Source organism: Puntigrus tetrazona, chromosome 7 (genome assembly GCF_018831695.1).
Source record: "Puntigrus tetrazona isolate hp1 chromosome 7, ASM1883169v1, whole genome shotgun sequence".
Lineage (NCBI taxonomy): Eukaryota > Metazoa > Chordata > Actinopteri > Cypriniformes > Cyprinidae > Puntigrus > Puntigrus tetrazona.
The window spans coordinates 39,946,451-39,965,518 of record NC_056705.1 but is presented as its reverse complement, the minus strand read 5'-3'; the positions used below and the strand labels follow the sequence as shown (position 1 = coordinate 39,965,518).

At 37.9% G+C, this 19,068-nt stretch overlaps 1 protein-coding gene across 8 annotated transcripts in view; it reads left to right on the top strand.

The window, feature by feature from the left end:
- The window catches only part of LOC122348703 (multiple PDZ domain protein), a 65,027-nt gene that overhangs the window by 12,818 nt on the left and 33,141 nt on the right, over window positions 1–19,068 (top strand). For all 8 annotated transcript variants that reach the window (XM_043244477.1, XM_043244483.1, XM_043244481.1 and 5 more), the window contains exons 7-18: window positions 2,517–2,645; window positions 3,475–3,663; window positions 8,806–8,908; window positions 9,852–9,940; window positions 10,656–10,863; window positions 12,090–12,176; window positions 12,255–12,337; window positions 13,609–13,755; window positions 14,053–14,220; window positions 14,642–14,815; window positions 15,860–16,069; window positions 18,396–18,560. In XM_043244477.1, coding sequence (XP_043100412.1) covers window positions 2,517–2,645; window positions 3,475–3,663; window positions 8,806–8,908; window positions 9,852–9,940; window positions 10,656–10,863; window positions 12,090–12,176; window positions 12,255–12,337; window positions 13,609–13,755; window positions 14,053–14,220; window positions 14,642–14,815; window positions 15,860–16,069; window positions 18,396–18,560 — 1,752 coding nt within the window. The remainder of the gene's footprint in view (window positions 1–2,516; window positions 2,646–3,474; window positions 3,664–8,805; window positions 8,909–9,851; window positions 9,941–10,655; window positions 10,864–12,089; window positions 12,177–12,254; window positions 12,338–13,608; window positions 13,756–14,052; window positions 14,221–14,641; window positions 14,816–15,859; window positions 16,070–18,395; window positions 18,561–19,068) is intronic.

Below are 19,068 nucleotides of genomic sequence, written 5' to 3'. Positions count from 1 at the left end.
CCACAAAAATATTAAGCAGCACAAATGTCTTCAACATTGATAATAACCAGAAATGTTTCTGTGTGACACTGAAGACTGGAGTGATGATGCTAGAAATTAAAATTGTATTACTATTTAACAACATAACTGCCTTGACTGTTTTTTTTGGCCAAATAAATGCAGGCTTGGTGAGCTGAAGAGACTTCTTCTAAAAAAATTAACAATAAAAATAGCCGGTCCAGCTCAGCAGCGCCTGCTTCTATTCATGGTAAAAAATAAAAGGGAAACATTCTATTAGGGTTTTTGGAAGGTTACACCACCTGAATGACAAAAAACTGTGTTGAAAGTGGTATAAAAGTTCTGTTTCATGTTTCCTAAGCACCAAGGGATGGCTTAGCCTGTGAATATTCCTGCTGTGCTTAGTGGGGAGCGAGACATAATAGAGATGTGACACGGTCCCTTTATACAAGGATACGACCCCCTGCAGGTTTCCTTTTGGGATTCGAGATCTTGAAGTTTATTTGAACTTCAGAGTTATTTTTTCTAACATCTGTGAACAGGATAAAACACTCAAAGTTGTAAGAAAAAAACAATAATAGTCTGTATTTCAAAAGTTGTGGTGCCCCACCTTGCTTCTCTGCAGGGGAAAAAAAAAAATAGCAAAAAGGCCCTACCTATTATTTAATCACCACAAAGTAATGGGACTTCAAACCGGAAAGGTTTTACTTCTAGTAGTTACTACTTGGCCAAAAAAAAGAGGTGTTGGAACTATATCTCGTGCCACGTTAAAAAGCACATTTATTGTTTGCATTTTGGAGTAAAACTGGCAGAATTTGAGAATGAAGCTGAGGCTTTGTTTCCTATTAAAATGAACAAAGCCTATTGTGAGGTATTAAAATGCAGGCGCTCCAAATAATGTTACATTTACATTTAGTTATTTAACAGGCACTTTTATCCAAAGTGACTTGCAAATGAGGACAATGAAGCAATCAAAGTCAACAAAAAAGCAATGATGTGCATGTGAACCAGACTCGGTTAGCACACATAGCAAGTGTTTTTTTTACATTTTAATTATATAATGCATAAAAAGAAAACCGAATAGAAAATGAATAGAGCAAGCTAGTGTTGGCCGTTTTGCTAATTGTAAAATAAACAAAAAGAATAAAAAAAAGAGGAGCTAGTGTTAGTTGTTTTTTTAAAGTCTAAAGGGGGACATTTTTTAAAGAATAGAAGAAGAATAGAGAATGCTAGAATTAGAGGGTCATATGAAGATAGAAAAGATGTGTTTTTATCTGAATGTTCATGGATCAACAGAAACGGCACAAAACTAAAAGACTGGTCCTAAATATCAAGAATCTATATCCAGCACTATGTTAACCTAAGATTATCCGCGCTTTTACACGAATTAGACTCAAAACACGCAATAATTGAAGTCACAGATTCGGTCAACGATTTCATCCTTTGGAGGTTTTTATCGGCTGCACTAAATGACCACCGAGACCAGCTCTAATTCAGACTAGATTGAATAGCATGGAAAAACAAGAGGTGACCCGTAGTGCCTGTGTGATACCTGATAGTGTTCATTCGTGTGCGCCGGTGTGTCATTCCATCAGGAGCGTAACTGTGTCATGAGCCGCTCCTAAAGGAGACTCTCACAGACGTCTTTGCAGCAGCAATGTGGTCGTCTGCCTTCGAGTGGGTGAGTTGCCTTCGGTGGTCAACCACTGAGCCACGAATTAGGACTTGACTGATGAATGCAACAGTCAACCGATTTTTGGGTCACTTGTGCAACATATCTTATTTGTGAGATGTTTTCCAAAGAGGAAGAACACGGGTCATACTCTTATAGTGCTGGCTGCGTCACATCTCTTTTGTTAGTGTTGTATTTTGATCCCAGCTAACAAGTTATTCCAGCAATGTTAACAGAACATTCATTTTTAAATGTTGCCGATTTCAGAATGTTTACTTAAAAGTCACATTCTTATAATGCACCCCCTATTTTTGAATTGACTGCATGTTTTGAATGTTCAGAGAGCATTCGGAAATAATGTCTTCATCGAATTAATGGGAACTTTAGCAAAACGTTCCTAGAACATACTTTGTTAGCTGGGTTTGTGCAACATGAAGAGGTTTTATGGCAATCTGATGGTTAGCGGGCAATAATAAAATCAAAAAAGAAAGAGAAAAACGAGGTGTTAAGGCTATCTCGTGTCACGTTAAAGAGCGTCAAAACCACATTTATTGTTTGCATTTTGGAGTAAAATTGGCAGAATTTGAGAATGAAGCTGAGACTGTTTCTTATTAAAATGAACAAAGCCTAATGTGATGTATTAAAAACGTCACAAAACTAAAAGACTGATCTTAAATATCAAGAATCTATATCCAGCACTATGTTAACCTGTTGTAGATTATCTGTGCTTTTACACGAAATAGACTGATACATTTTTTACTAGTAATTTTTAGAAACAAATAAATCAGGCATGAATGCAAAAGTCATTCACTTTTATTTTAACTTTTTTGTGTGTGTGTCATTACAGACCCACTGGACTCACGTGGAGACGATCGAACTTGTGAACGATGGAACCGGTTTGGGCTTCGGGATTGTTGGTGGTAAAACCACCGGCGTTATCGTCAAAACCATTCTACCTGGAGGCATCGCTGACCAGGTAAGTTCACTACACTCCTCCACAAGACAGGAAAAAATAGGGCTGTCAATTTCAATTGGTGCAACTGATTCAAAAAATACATTGGTTAAATAAAGTGTCATTTGTGATATCTTACATTGTAATATCTCTCTAAAATTCAAGATATGAGGGTAAATACTGTTGTATGGGATCCTTTCTTATATTTATATCATTTGATTAAAAAATTAGCAAAATCACACAAGCAAGGGTGCTTTTTCCTGAATATCATCGCAGTTGCAAATGTAATATTGATTTCATGGAACAGTTCAATAAACAAAAAGTTATTGTGTTCAATTTTAGATACAGTTTTGCCAATATTGTTTTTTTTTCTTAGATTTATTTGGCAAAGATAATAGTTCCAAACAAAGCCAGCACAAGAACTGTTGTCCGTCTTTGAGCACTGTTTTGTTGCTGAATGAATCATTTTTTTTTAAACCAATCAAGTAAATGAATGAATCACTTACACTACTTCTGAATTTAAATGAATTGGGTGGATTACTCACTCCTTAAAAGATTGGTGGTTTTAACTTCATATTTAGGGCTTGATTTATTAAACAGCAAATTACCGTTTCCATACAACTAAGCACCTAGGAGGTGAAATTCTAATTTATGATTTAATAATTGTAGTAAATGTGCATATGATCTACATAATTAGCTAAAAATAATCACGACATCCCTAAAATCAAAACAAAGCAGAAGATTGTCTATTTGACCTGTGAGGGGTCCAGTTCGGTCCATTCAACCCTGGAATGAAACACGAAGAATGTCATAAAATCTGTTTATGAAAACCAGTCTCTCTCACTGGTTCTAGGACGGTCGATTGCGAAGTGGGGATCACGTCCTGCGGATCGGGGATACGGATCTGTTTGGTCTGAGCAGTGAGCAGGTTGCTCAAGTTTTGAAACAGTGTGGAAACAGAGTCCGACTCCTCATCAGCCGCGGGACTGTGGACGATGCTGCGTCTGCTGCTGTCACCCTGCCCACCCTCACCGAGCAACAGGTTCAGCTGCACATGTGTCACATATTTGTATACGTACTGCTGTATTTTGTAGATTGACCGCATTGAGTGATCTTAAGTGAACTATTTCTGTAACAGAAGTGGTTATCAGTTCCAAAGTTCCCATCACTTTTTAGAACTAGTAACAAAGGAACTCTCAGCTGCTTCTTTAAAACTTACTGCGTTAAATTCTAGCTTTCGAACTGCGCTCCTAAGCGTTCGTCTCGTAAATGTCCACATTAACTTCTTCACCTTACCCACACCAACAAGGACTTTACAAACTCTGCTGCACTGAGCTTCACTGAAACCTGGCTGAATAAAACTACTCCGGACAGCAGTTCAGAGCGGAAAGCATCTCTGACTTGACAAAAAGAGGGGGGTGGATTATGTTGGGATGTAACGATGTTAAGAAAGGTATGCTGTACTAAATTGGAGACACTTTTCATAAGCTATAAACCTTTCCTCTTACATTCTTGTGAGCGTGTACATGCCTCCAGCGTGAGCGCCGCAATGCAACAGCTGGCCGAACAAATAACTGAAATGGAGCAAAGGTATCCAGACTCTACTTTATTCGTTCTTAAGAGATTTTAACAAATAAATCTCTCCCATGGACAGCAAAAATACAAGCAGCACATTACATGTCCCACCAGACACAGGAATATATTGGATCACTGCTACACGGCAATAAAGGCTGCATCCCACTCGGTCCCACAAGCAGCTTTGGGGCTCCCTGATCACTGTTTAGTTCATCTTATGCCAACCAACGGGCAGAAACTGAAATCAGCTAAACCTGTCATAAGGACTGTAAAAAGATGTACTAAGGAAGCAGTGAGAGATCTACAAGTCTGTTTTGACCTCACATATCAGTTTCTTTCTTATCATTTAATAATGATAAACGATGGTTTACTGCTAAACTTAAGCTTCGTCACTCCAAGGAGGGTGCTTACAGAAGATAAAATCTTGTATAACCAGGCCAGGAACAGACTAACAAAGGAGATCAGAGTGGCTAAAGCTGAGGAAAGAGCTCTCAGTATGGACTGGTCTGAGGAACATCACCATGTACAAGACACCTACTACACAGTCTGTAGAATCAACAACTGGCTGATGATCTGAATGTGTTTTGTGGGCACACCGAGCAACGATAATCCATTGGCTCTTGTTGGGCTGGTCTGTATGGTGCGTTTCACTTGTTAGGTCTCGTCGGGCTCACGTCGGCCTGATTTTCCCCGACCGTCAGGGAAAGTGAGAAACCTGATTGGATGCCTTGTGTCAGTGCCAGAGAATTAAAGCGAAAGTAAGTAAATAAAGGTGATACACGCAGAAGGCTGTTCTAATGTGACACGATCTTACCCAAGCATTCCAGTATGTGAACATTATTATAACAATGTTAGCCACATGAAACAAATTTACCAGTGTTACTGATACTCATAATGGTATGCAAGCGCTGCTTTACTTGCATTTCATACATCTGAGTTCCTCTCGTGTATCTTTGTTCCGGTTTCTCCATTTCAGTGATGAATATTTACCATTGATAGCTGCTGATATTGACAGCTAACTCGTTTCACTCATGTGCAGAATGCACATGTTCAGTTTGCCATCAACTGTAGTTTGTGCGGTGTGTTTTACCTTACTGTCGGTTTTAAAAAGTCCGTCCCCCATTCACTCTGATCTGCACTCCACACGTTCACCTTCCCCCTCGGCATTCAACCTGTGTTTAAGGTCTGTGTGAATTAAGCGGGTCTCTGGTCACAACTGTGATCGTGAAGTTATTTGAGCGACTGGACCTGGGCTACCTGAAGGACATCACTGGATCCTCTTGGATTTGTCTACAGAATGAACAGGTCTGTGGATGACGCAGTCAACTTAGGACTGCATTACATCCTACAACACCTCGACAGACCTGGGAATTACACAAGTATCCTATTTGTGGAGTTTGGTCTTCAATACCAACAAAGCTTGACCTTCTCTTAGACACATTGACAGCTCTTTGTGCCCACTATCTTTCTGACAGGGGATTACCAGCTTCCTGACAGACAGGCAGCAAACTCACATCCAGGACTCTCACCATCAGCACTGGCGCCCCCCAGGGGTGTGTTCTCTCCCCACTGCTCTTCTCCCTGTACACAAATTACTGCGCTTCAAAGGACCTCTCTGTCAAACTCCTGAAGTTTGTGGACGACACCACAGTCATTGGTCTCTTTGATGAGTGATGAGTGTACGTACAGACAGGAGGTTAAACAGCTGGCTATCTGGCGTAGTCTCAACCTGGAGCTGAACACTCTCAAAACAGTGGAGATGATCGTGGACTCTCCCCACTCTCTATTACAGACCGCTCTGTGGCTGCGGTAGAGTCATTCAGGTTCCTTTGGCACCACCGTCTCTCAGGACCCGGTTAAGACTAGTCTTAAAATTTAGGTTAGTCTGAGTTAAATCAAAAACTAAAGCCCTTTGGCTAGCTGCTAGTTTCTTAAGACGCTGTTTTAACATAGAGGCTAAGTTTATACAATTCACAATTCACTCACATTGGCTCCATTACTAAAAAGGTCCGGCAGAGGTTGTACTTCCTTCACCAGCTGGGGAAATTCAACTGCTAAAACAATTCTACTCCGCCATCATGGAGTCTGTCCTGTGGTCATCCATAACTGTCTGGTTTGGATTAGCTTCTAAATCAGATATCAAGAGACAGCAACAGACGATCAGGACTGCTGAGAGGATTATCTGTGACCCTCTGCCCAGCCTCCAAGATCCTTACATCTCCAGAGTGAGGAAAAGGACTAAGAAAATCACTTTAGACCCCACACACCCAGCTCACTGTCTCTTCAAAATCTTGCCTTCTGGTTGGAGATACAGAGCACTGACCCCCAGAATAGCCTGGCTCAAGAACAGATTTTTCCCACAGGCTATATTTACAACTAAACTTTGTAATCATACATTGTCCATCACATCTGACATATTAATATGCAAAACCCAGAATTTATACACTTACAAACAGCACACTTTGTAAATAACATATCTGCACACTTATAATGTGTACCTTTTATTTAAACAAATACATTTCGCCCTATACATCTATAGTGATTTTTTTTATATTTTGCATGTTTGTAATTCTTTAGTGTTTCAGATCATCAAACAAATTTAAATATTAATGTTAAATATTAAAGATAACACAAGTAAACACAACAAGTAGTCACTTAAAGAGGACCTGCCTGACAAAGTGAAGTAAACCAAAAGATCCTCAAAAGCGATCCATCATGTTGATATCTAAAGAAATTCAAGAACAAATAAGAAAGTAGGTAATTGTGATTTTTCGGCCTGGAAAAGGTTCTATAGCCATTTCTAAAGCTTTGCGACTGCAGCAAACCACAGTGAGAGCCATTATCCACAAATTGCAAAAACATGAAACAGTGGTGAACCTTCCAGGGATGTCCGGCCGACCAAAATTACCCCAAGAGCACAGCGACAATTCATCCAAGAGGTCACAAAAGACCTCAGAACAACACCCAAAGAACTGCAGGCATCACATGCTTCAGTTAAGGTCAGTGTTCATGACTCCACAGTAAGAAAGAAACTGGGTAAAAATGGCCTGCATGGCAGAGTTTCAAGACGAAAACCGCTGCTGAGCAAAAGGCTCGGCTCAGTTTTGCCAGAAAATATCTTCATTATCCCCAAGACAAGAAAATACTCTGTGGACTGACAAGTCTAATGTTGAACTTTTTGGAAGGTGTGTGTCCCACTACATCTGGAGTAAAAGTACCACAGCATTTCAGAAAAAGAGCATCATACCAGCAGTAAAATAAGGTGGTGGTGGTGGTGTGAGGGTCTGGGGCTGTTAGCTGCTTCAGGGCCTGGAAGACTTGCTGTGATAAATGGAACCAAAAAATCATGAAGGACTATGTCCAGCCATCTGTTTGTGACCTCAAGCTGAAACCAACTTGGGTTCTGCAGCAGGACAATGATCCAAAACACACCAGCAAGTCCACCTCTGAATGACTGAAGAAAAACAAAATGAAGACTTTGGAGTGACTGATCTGAATCCTGTTGAGATGCCGTGGCATGACTTTAAAAAGGCGCTTCATGCGGTTGTCAAGTCGAATTCCTTGTGTGTGCAAACATACTTGGTAACAAAGCTCTTCTGATTCTCTTCCTATTATCCTTTTATCTGTTAAGGATGATTTCCGATGACAGCTCTACTCAGTGCATTTGTCGTCTTACAAGCTGTTGTTAAAAGTAAAAATAACTTCTTTATCGCTGCGTTTCAGTCTTTACCGCTGACCTGTCTCTTGTCGTCATCTAAAAAAAATATATCTTGTATTAAACTGCTATAGAGACATCAAAGTCAGCTACAAGTTCCAGACGATCTGGCCGGGATTGAGGCTGCTCTCTCTGTGGGCTCATGAGCAATGAACGGTCCGCCAGATGATCTGGAGCTTACATCTCCGAAAACAAATAGATGTTATCTTTATTAACAAACCACATATATAAAGTTTCAACAACTACATTCTCGTCTGAATACTCTTAAAACGACATACTCCAAATGAATACTCCAAAAAAACGCCATGACACGCTTGGAGTCACTTGAATATCCCAATCTCATCAGCCAATCAGAGGACCAGAAGGAACTGTTGTATACATATAGAGATCATATTGATTTCTTTTATCAGAGTAGAACAATTAAGTGAGTATAAGAGTGAATTCATTTATCTGCTGCACCAATTCTGAAATAAAAACTGGCTATTTATTATTCCAGTCTTCTTAATAATGCCCTTCTCTAATAACATTAAATGTTTTCTTGAGAATATTGTTTTAATTGCTAATCATTGCATTACAACCTTAATATCACTTTTCCTTCTGTTTTTTTTCCCTGTAACTAACGAAAGCCCGAGGCCAGTGCAACAAACGCATTAAGCTAGTAATAATGATTACAAGGGAACGTTTTCTTTCCCTAATGAGTTTGTTGCAACTGGCTGCTGATCTTTAATGCCGTCATCCTGCATGCAGAGATGGTTTTTGGTAGGAAAACAGCAGCACTTGAGAATTAGCAATAAATATGATGAATTATGTATTGAGGTATTCGTTTGTTTCAAAACACGGCAATGTTGATGTGCTTGTTATGGTGTAATAATCTGCGTTTGTGTCTGCTGACAGGGTTTAGAGGAAGAGGAACAGGGCGCTTTCGACGTGAGTTTGTCGAAGAACGCTCAGGGTTTAGGCATCACCATCGCTGGCTATGTGGGGGACAAAACATCAGGTGAGCTATATACTAAATCATTTTAATAATTCTATTAATAAACATAACTGATATACAGACTGAATTGAGTAATGGACATTACGTAGTTTTATTAAAGGTGTTTCGGAAGGCAAGCGTCACTATAATTATTCCTCATGCCCAAAGTATTCAACATTTCATGTTTGCGCCGGACATGAATGATACCTCAGATGCGACTTGTTGAATAATTTTCAGTATATCAAAGTGAAGTTGTATTATTGTATAAATAACTTAGCTTTATTTTAGTGCATAGTCTCTTGTGAAAGAGTACTTAAGAGACAATACAAAAAAATCACGATATAGTTTGCTTGAGAAAGACATTGATTAGCATTTTTAGCGTGATGTTAGCATGTTTCTAAAATTATTAGCATTTGCTAGAAGGTTGCTATCATGTTTACAACATTAGCATGTGGCAGCCACGTTCTTAACATTATAACACGTATTTAACATAATTTATGTGTTCAATATGTTGTTAGCTTGCTGATAGCATGACTAGCGTTTTTAGCATAAACATTATTAGCATGTTTGAGCACATTCTTAGCATGATTTAAAATTTATATTAGACATTGCTTGAATGTTTTAGCCTGATCTAGTACATTGCTCACATAAATAATTGTAATATATATACTTTTGTAAAAGTATACTTATAAAATGTGCGCACCTCTTTTTCACAAGGAGTTTCATTCAGGTTTAACTTCCAGCGAATATTGCTTGTGATGTTATGCGTTTCAGAGCGGTTAAAGATGTTATAAAGTAAAACCTGCATGTTCAGGAAATCTAGGGTCTCTGTTTCTAACGATGATGGACACAGGCTTGTTGTTTTCTGTTTCTCTTTCTCACCCTGGGCAGATTCCATGCGTCTCATTCTAGCGTGCTTCATTTTAGGCAGCGTTTAACCTTTGCTGACTGTAATTTCCTGTTGCAGAGCCCTCTGGGATATTTGTGAAGAGCATTTCGAGGGACAGCGCAGTGGAGCAAGACGGCCGAATTCACGTTGGAGATCAAATCATTGCTGTGAGTTATTTCACAAAGAACGCGTCAGATAAAACTCTTGTTTATGCATGTGTTGTGTTGCGGTGCTTATCAAAACCGAAAGGCCTCTGTGCCGGCGAAAGTGTTTCTGTTATCTTCATTCTGTATGTACACATCTATGGGGTTCTGCAAAATAACGGGAAGGGACGATAAATTAAAGAAACTAAATATATTGATTAAAGTTATATATCACAGAGTGGTTATTTTTAATCTGAATTTCAGACGACTTCAGTTTATATATATATATATATATATTATAATTTTTTTTGTTTACTAAATTTCAAAATGATCTCACAGTGTACTTTATATAGCTTTATATAGTAGAGTAATATAATATAGTGTTTTTATTTTATTTTATTACAATATCTGCACATTTTTGTTCTTCACGTATTCTAAAATGTACAACAATACTTAATATTTTTGCCTATATTTTCTTTAAATTAAAAATTGCAATTAAAATCCACATTAAAAAGGTGACAAAGCCAAAAAAATCATAAAAAATTATAATCATCAAAAAGATTTAATTCCATCACTTTATATATATATATATATATATATATATATATATATATATATATATATATATATATATATATATTGATCAGTGAGACTTGGATGGTTTATTGAAGGCTAAACTGCATCTCTCTGTCTGTGTGTGTGTGTGTGTGTGTGTGTGTGTGTGTGTGTGTGTGTGCAGGTAGACGGGGTTAATATCCAGGGTTACAGTAACCAGCAGGCCGTGGAGGTCCTGAGACACACGGGTCAGATGGTAAACCTGAAGCTCGTCCGGCACGGGTTCAAACTGGAGGATGCATGTCCATCAATCATACCTGTCGCCATGGAGACCACACCCACCCTCAACACATCGCAAAACTCAACAATGGAGCGAAGGAACACCAAGCACGGTAATCTAATGAAGCTACCAATATCAGTCACAAAGACAATTTAAGAAAGGTTGTATCAGATCACACCACAGTATGGCCTAGCGTGATTAATGAACTAGAAAAGGCTGCGCTTTAATGAAATGAGTGTATAATCTGCATGAGCCGCGCGCTTCAGTGTGAATCAGAGTGACCTTGAACCTGAGAACATTTTTCGTGAGGTTTACAGCACAGATTTATAGCGAGAAGTGTGTTGAAAACTGCTGCCAACTACGCACTGAGACTTAAAAGTCTTCCTTCAGCTTTCCACCAAAGCAAGAGCTCAGAGAGATTTCATGTGAAAGTAAAGAAACCGAACAGAACCGTTGAAACGCTGCGCTCAATGCAAATGACGTGATGGAAAAACCTAACCCACACTTTACTGACTCAATATTATATATTATTTAGTAAAAATGAATTAATTAATAACATTAATGCAATATGCTATCTCTAACAGCCAACGTTTATATATATATTATATATATATATATATATATATATATATATATATATATATATATATATATATATGTGTCTGTAAATAATGTAACAAAAATAGGATTTACTGTTTATTACAAAAAGCGGTCTCATAAAGTCTTAAATGTTTGAAATGTAGTCAGTGAAACCATTATTTTCTTTTTTTTTTAATAGTAGTAATTTGAGTAATTTTGCAATGTGCTTTTTTTTATTAGTTTTTATATTTTCATTAAGCTTTATTTTACGCTTTAGCTCTTTAATGCTAAATCTGAATTTATTTCAGTTAGTTGCAAAGGCAGCCTTTCCTTTTCACGCAATATCTACAATTCGCTTTATTTCCGTTAATAAAAAGCGTTAGGCGAAACGTTAGGCGTCGTTCAAGTGGTGCAGTTATTTTGCATTCATTATATGCAATGATAACAAAAAGAGAGAGATGAAAAATGACACGTCGTTGTCATACGGTGTTCCTTACAGTCTTGTGTTGTGCATATTTGAGAAAATCCGAGGGGCTTTTTCCCGTCTTATCCTGATAAATGCATGAAGACAGAGAGAGTGCTTGAAGGTATTACAACCGAAATGGAAAGCTTGAGTTGGGTAGATCCTTTGTGTGTCTGTGTCAGTCCCACAACCGCCGCACCATATTTAGAGTCAAAATCTCACTCATCCTTTCATCGCAGTCCCACGAAGCCTGTTATTATATGAAGAGAGCGATGCCCCTGTGTTTTCTTGTCTAGATGAGAGAGCGTTTCTCCCTCCAGAGGAAAGCGGCGAACCGCAGTCTGTCACCGCTTCACCCGTCAGAGCTCCAGAGAGACGCGACGGTGAGAGACGTTTGTCATTTCGCCGCCGATATCATCGAATCGACTCGCAGAGAGGTAATGCTGTCATGTCTCTGTCAGGTCCTGTGGAGCTGAGCTCTGAGGAGGAACAGCAGCTGATGCAGAAGTGGCAGAACGAACTCGGCGTCTGCAGCGAAGTCATTGTGAGTGACTCCTTTTTGCTTCATCTTTTAATTGCGTCATTTTGCTTTAGACGTTCTGCTAACTCCGAGCAACTTTGTAACCACGTGTCAACTGCTTCTCATTCGTTTGCAACCACTGACTCTCAGAGCAACTGTTAGGGTAGTTTTAGGGTTGACATATGCTTGCAAAGTTTCTGAGAGTCGTATGTGGTCCCATTTAAATAAAGTGTATTTTAAGTTAATAGGTGATATCAAGCAGACAGTATAGTAATAATAGTGTTTCTAAAATAACTTTTAGTCACTAAGTATACTGCAAAAAAAATATTTATTCCAATATAAAACAAAAGACTTAAGAACTTAGGACTTAAGAAGAAAATACTTTAATATAAAAATGCTCCTAACAATTATTTTAGCCGACTTTTACATTTCTTTCTTTCTTTTTTGTTTCAGTGTGTACCTTGGCGTTTTTTCAGTTTGCTAGCAGAGAAAGATTTTTACAGATCCCAGTAAATCCTAAACAAATAGACAAATAAATAAATAAATAAAAATTGGTTTAGAATCAGTTTTAACTCAGAAAGTGCTGTAACTCCTTGTAGAAATATATATTTTAATATTTTATATATATAATATTTGTTTCATTTACTGCTAAAATAATTTTTTCCAAGCAAAAAAAAAAAATTGCAGTACATTTTACTTTTATATAATTTTTTTGTATTATTTTTTGTTGTATTTCTTAATTTTGCAGCTGCCTCACCAAGAAAAAGACAATTGAAACCATATTTGTGTACTTTTCTTATCTCCTTGTGTCACTGGGTACAACACTTTTTTTAACACATCCCATAGTTTTTTTTAATATGGCTCTCTACTAAATGGTTGATGTGTCACTTTACAGTAAAAGTGCTGTAATTCATACGCATGCTATAAAAATCTGAAAGAAAAAAAAAACTATAACACTAATTCATTTAAAAACAATCAAAATAGATTTTCTTTGGTATATTGAATCTATTGAATTTATAAATTATGTACTTTGTATGTGTGTGTGTGTGTGTGTGTGTGTGTGTATAATAAATATGTATAGACATTACTTCTAATTACTTATATAGTCATATATAGTGAAATATGGACAAAGTACTACTGCATTTATGGTAAACTAAAATATATTTCAACGTCGTTTCTATTGAAACTCATATGTTAGGTAACTATATTTGTATTTGCATGTTAGTAAGTTTAGTAAACTTTGTGAACTTGGACTGTAATCTTGCATCACGCTAGTGAACGTTGAATGTGTTCAGGTGGCTCAAGTGGAGAAGTTCAGTGAGAACAGCGGTTTAGGGATCAGTCTGGACGTGATCGCCGGTCGTCACATCCTTCGCTCGGTGCTTCCTGAGGGACCCGTCGGGCGATCGGGAACCATCTGCAGCGGAGACGAGCTGCTGGAGGTAAACACATCCATCGGGAACAACCCGCCACCAATATGCAGCAAAACATCCAATGATGGAATTAGGTCCAATAAGCATTCTCTTCTGCTCACCGAGGTTGTGTTATATAAATATATATACAGTAAAATGTAATTGATTGCTGTGATCAAATCTGAATTCTCAGCATCATCGCTCCAGTCATCAGTGTCACATGACCCTTCAGAAATCAGTCTAATATATGCTCGAGAAACATTTCTGATTATTATCAATGCTGAAGACAGTACTCAGATATCTAAACGTTTATGTGTGTTTGTTCAGGTGAACGGTGTTCCCCTCAGAGGAGAGTCTCATAAAGATGTTGTTGACATTCTGAAAGAACTTCCTGTTTGCGTGACCATGATCTGCTGTAGACCCGCCCCTCTAATGACTGACAGCCAAACTGACCAATCACAGCCCGAGGATGTGGCCATTGATTCCATGGTTCAGGTACATTCAATTGTTTACCAAATATCAGATTGTGTTTGTAAAGATTAATGTACAGCCGGTCTGTTATTAATCTGAATTTATCCATACCAGTAAAATTAAAGTAGATGAACATGTTTGTTCTGATAATTGCTCTTGTTTTTCCGTGAGCGTGTCAAACAAGCCTGAGTGGTTCAGTCAGACTTTCCTTTGTTGGGATTAAATCAGATTACAGTGCACCATTATAATCTCTGAACATCTCGAGTCGCTCTCAGAGGACAGACCTTCACGCTCAAGTGCATGTCAAGGGTTAGCTGTCAATAAAAGCTGTAGGTTTTGCACCCGCCCCTCTTACATTCTCTAAAATAAGCTGATGTCTTGTGCCTCTCAACAATTATTAGGGATTTAATTAGAAACAAAAGCTCTGTCCGTCTCTCTTGTGTAGGTGCCGGGTGAGTTTGAGGATTTCCTGGTCTCTGGCCAATCAGAGGACAGCCTGAAAGATCATGTGACTGAAGAGCCCACCGGAACGGCGTTGGCGATGTGGGAAACGGAGATTCAGGACATTGAACTAGAGAAAGCAGAGAGCGGTCTGGGCTTCAGCATTCTGGATTATCAGGTGGGAGAGTGGGAGGAGCTTTCTAAATTCAGACCATCGCATCATTCATTCGTTTATTTATTTTCACGCATCAAATACAAAGAAGCAAGTTCGAGATTGTATTTTGAGTCTTTTAAAAGAACTAGTTTATGAAAGTCACCGGTTTGTGTATCAGACTACACTGGTTGTGTGCAGAAAATCAAAAATGGGGAAAAATGACTTGTATATTATATTGTGGCGGCCATTCGCTTGTGGAAAAGTGCGCTTAATTGTATTGAATGTGCACTTGTAGTGTTTAAGATGTTTTTAATTTAATTAAATGGAAGTTATGGCCCGAGCGCCAGTGGAACCGCTCTGTTTATTATTATTTGACATGCATTTGCAAATTCATTTTAGCCAACACGTAATTGCAAATTAATGCGATTTAGTTTGTGCGTAGTTGCAAAGCAGTAAGTTATTTGACATTTGAACATTTTATTAGAGTTAGTTGCCGTGTGGTTTCGAATTAATGCTAGTCAGCATGCAGTCGCAGAGTAATGGGATGTAGCTGACATGTAGTTTAAAATTACAGTGACTTTGTTGACGTGTACTTTGTAAATTAGTGAGTTAGTTGACTTTTGAAAGTTGAGTTAGTTGACGTGCTTGCAAATGAACGGGATTTTGTGAAAATGGACGTTAGTCTAAATGTAGTTGCAAAGTAATAAGTTAGTTGACATTTGAAAAGTTATTTGACGCATAGTGGTAATTAATTATGGCATGCAGTTGACATGTAGTTAAAATTACAGTGACTTTGTTGACATGTAGTTGCAAATTAATGAGAGTTAGTTGACTTTTGAAAATGAACGAGTTAGTCGACATACTTGCAACTTAACTGTAATTAGCTGACATGTAGTTGACTTATAGTTGCGAAATAACGGGAGTTAGCTGACATGTAGTTGCAAATGAATGGTAGTTAGTTGTTTAGTTGTGTGGAAAAGTTACTTATAGCTAGTAAATTGTTTAAAGAGGTAAAACCAATGATGTTATACTTACTTTCTGTTTGTGTGCGTGCGCATATGTGTACAGGACCCAATGGACCCGCTCAAGACGGTTATTGTGATTAGGTCTTTAGTTCCCGACGGCGTGGCAGAGCGAGACGGGCGCTTGTTGCCAGGAGACCGCCTCATGTATGTCAACAACATCGACCTGGAGAGCGCCAGCTTGGAGGAAGCAGTGCAGGCTCTGAAGGGAGCGAACATGGGCACCGTCCGCATCGGGGTGGCCAAACCCCTGCCCGTAAGAAACACTAGCCTCTAGTTTCTAAAGCAGCTTTTATTCTCTCCGTACAGTTCTGTGCCGTTGAAACCCGGGGCTGCAGTTACGGGATTCCTTCGCAGGTTCTTTGAATATTTCATGACGCGGGTCTGTAGTCCTTTAAGGCCTCAGGAAATGAAATCTTCTTGGAGGAGCGTGTCTGTATCTCCGTGAAGAGCTCTCAGGGGCTGCAGTTTATCTTAACCTCTTCAACTTTCCAAGGCTGTTATCTCGGCTGCATTATTCTGGGATTGTGTGCGCATTTTGGCATCTTTCCTTCTTTTTCTCCTCCGAGGCCTTGAGGTTTGGAGCGTGTGTGGTGGGTTGTCAAGTGCAGTTCGGGTCATCCGATCAGGCCTTTCTTTTTTTCTGAAGATTTAATCTCACGAGAGGCCTTTAGACTGCATGAGCGTGCCGAACGCCTTTGTTCTGCTCTCTCAAGTGCGATAGAGTAACATCACCCCTTAATATGGTTCAAACGACGCGCTTCCCAGAAGCGGATTGAGAGCGGAGAAAGCGTTTCTTCCTGTTTACCTCTGCACGTCACATTTTCGCCGCCATCGTCTGTTTTAAAGATGCCAGAATCAACGACCAAACGATTCAGCTCGCTAACCAACCTTGCACTACTAACATGCAAAGTGATTTCTAACCGAATCGAATCCCATTCAGTGGTTTGTTGTGATCTTGGCCTGGGTGTTATGATGAAATGAGATTCTGTCGAAGCACAGTGAATATATTTCCGCGCAGCATCAGTATGCAGGGCTGCTTTACGTTACTGCATAAAGCTTTAGAAAAACAAAAGTGCAGAGTAGACTTGTCATGAAGCAATTCAAGATGTTTATGCCAGTGTTTATACAGTACAATTCAGCAAACTGAATAACCACTTCAAATCAACGTGCATGTTACTTTTAATTTAATGGAGAAAATGCAGTTATGCTGAGATTTATTTATTTATTTATTCATTTAATTCATGCCGTTTTAAATGATTTTTTTATTTATATTTTTATATTTATATTTATTATAAATCCTTATTTGTTTGATTAACAATACAGAAAATCACAAAATATTATTAATATAAATATTATTATTTTTAATTATTATTTTTATTATTCATATAAATATTATTATTATATATATATTACATTTAAATTGTTTTCTGCATGAATACATTGTAAAATGTAATTAAACACAATGTCACACGATCCTTCAGAAAAAAAAATCAATCTAATTATTATCAGTGTTGAAGACAACTATGCTGCCCAGCATTTTTGTGATTTTTGATGAATAGAAAGTTTGAAATATAAATTGTAACATGGATCGATTTTGATCAATTTAACGCAATAAAAGTACAAAACATAATCTTACTGACCTCAAGCTTTTCTGAGCACGTCGACACAGTTCCTCAGTGTGATCGGAGGATGACGGTCACGTGTAGAGACGTGAAACTCCCCTGTCTTCACAGACTGAGGATGAGGACGGCTCCTCCTCCTTCATCTTCTCGGCTCTGCTGCTGATGAGGAGGATGAGGAGGATGAAGTTGTGTTCCGCGCTGAGCCTGCAGTGGTCAGTGCTCATAAAACACAACCAAAGCATGTTATTAGTGCAACGTTCTGTAGAAGCAATGATCCATCAGCAGTTGTAAGAGACAGACAGTTTCTTTTGGATGGAAATATTGCAATTTTATATTATAACGTTTTTCCAATGCATCATACGTTAATAAGAACTTATAAATATGGGATTCATAGAAAGCTCATTGCTGAAATAAAAATCAAGACATCAAACATATTATTCTAAAAGAGTTAAAAGTCACTCAGAAATGAAAGCTTACTGCAATATTTATTTTAATTCATTTTTTCATGAAACTCAAAAAGAGACATTTTGAAGTATATTTGCACATCCCTTTACTGTAAAATACCGTAAAGTAATTTTTCAAAAAATATGTATATATGTATATGTATATGTATATGTATATATAAATGCTGACAAAAAAATAAATAAAATATATGTGTGTGTGTGTGTGTGTGTGTGTGTGTGTGTGTGTGTATATATATATATGTGTGTATATATATAAAAAAAATATATATATATATATATATATATATATATTAATATATATATATATGTGTGTGTGTGTGTGTGTGTATATATATATATATATAATTCTTTTTTTTTTTTTTTTTTTTTTTGTCAGCATTTATAAGCAGTTTTTCGGATGAATAAATGAACATTTAGTCTAAGATAATCAATGAAGATTTAGTCCATGACGGTGGCCTCTACAAAACTCTAACTCCTCTGATGTTATGTCCAGATCGACTCCGGTGATTTGGACCTGTCTGATGAAAAGGCCTTTGAGCATCATTTTCTGGAGGAGGAAGAGGAAGAGGAGATGCTGCAGTCCATGATCGCTGAACACGGCAGTATGTGCAGCGCCGATCTGACCTATCAGCTGAGCGGACCCGCCCCCACCCCGAAGGTGAACAGCCAATCAGATCCAAACACGCTCATTTCATGCCCAATCACGTTACACTCGTCTTACTCTGACCGATCAAACACAGCCTTAAATGATTAGTCAGCTCTGTTTCATCATTCACTGCCCTTGTGAAAAAAAACACATTTTACTAAGTGTTTATTACAGGCGTATTGTTATTTAAAATAACATACTTTTATATTAAAGTGACTTCGACCCACTTGAGTACGTTTTTATAGTTTATGCAATTTCATAAATGCTGGTTAAATATGGTTAAAGTTCTGCTGAATTTACAGACAAGCATTTATGATAAATTAAAATATACTGTAATGTAATTTCTGTTGAAACTTGTATGTCGTTTATTTAAAAGTATAACGATGAAGTATATTAATTCAGTGTGATATTAAGCGGCACGCTAAAAGTTAAAAGGATAAAAAAGTAATGCACTACTTTAAAAAGATGATCAAAACATGATGTGCATTTCAATGCACTTTAAATTAAAAGTTTTTAAAAG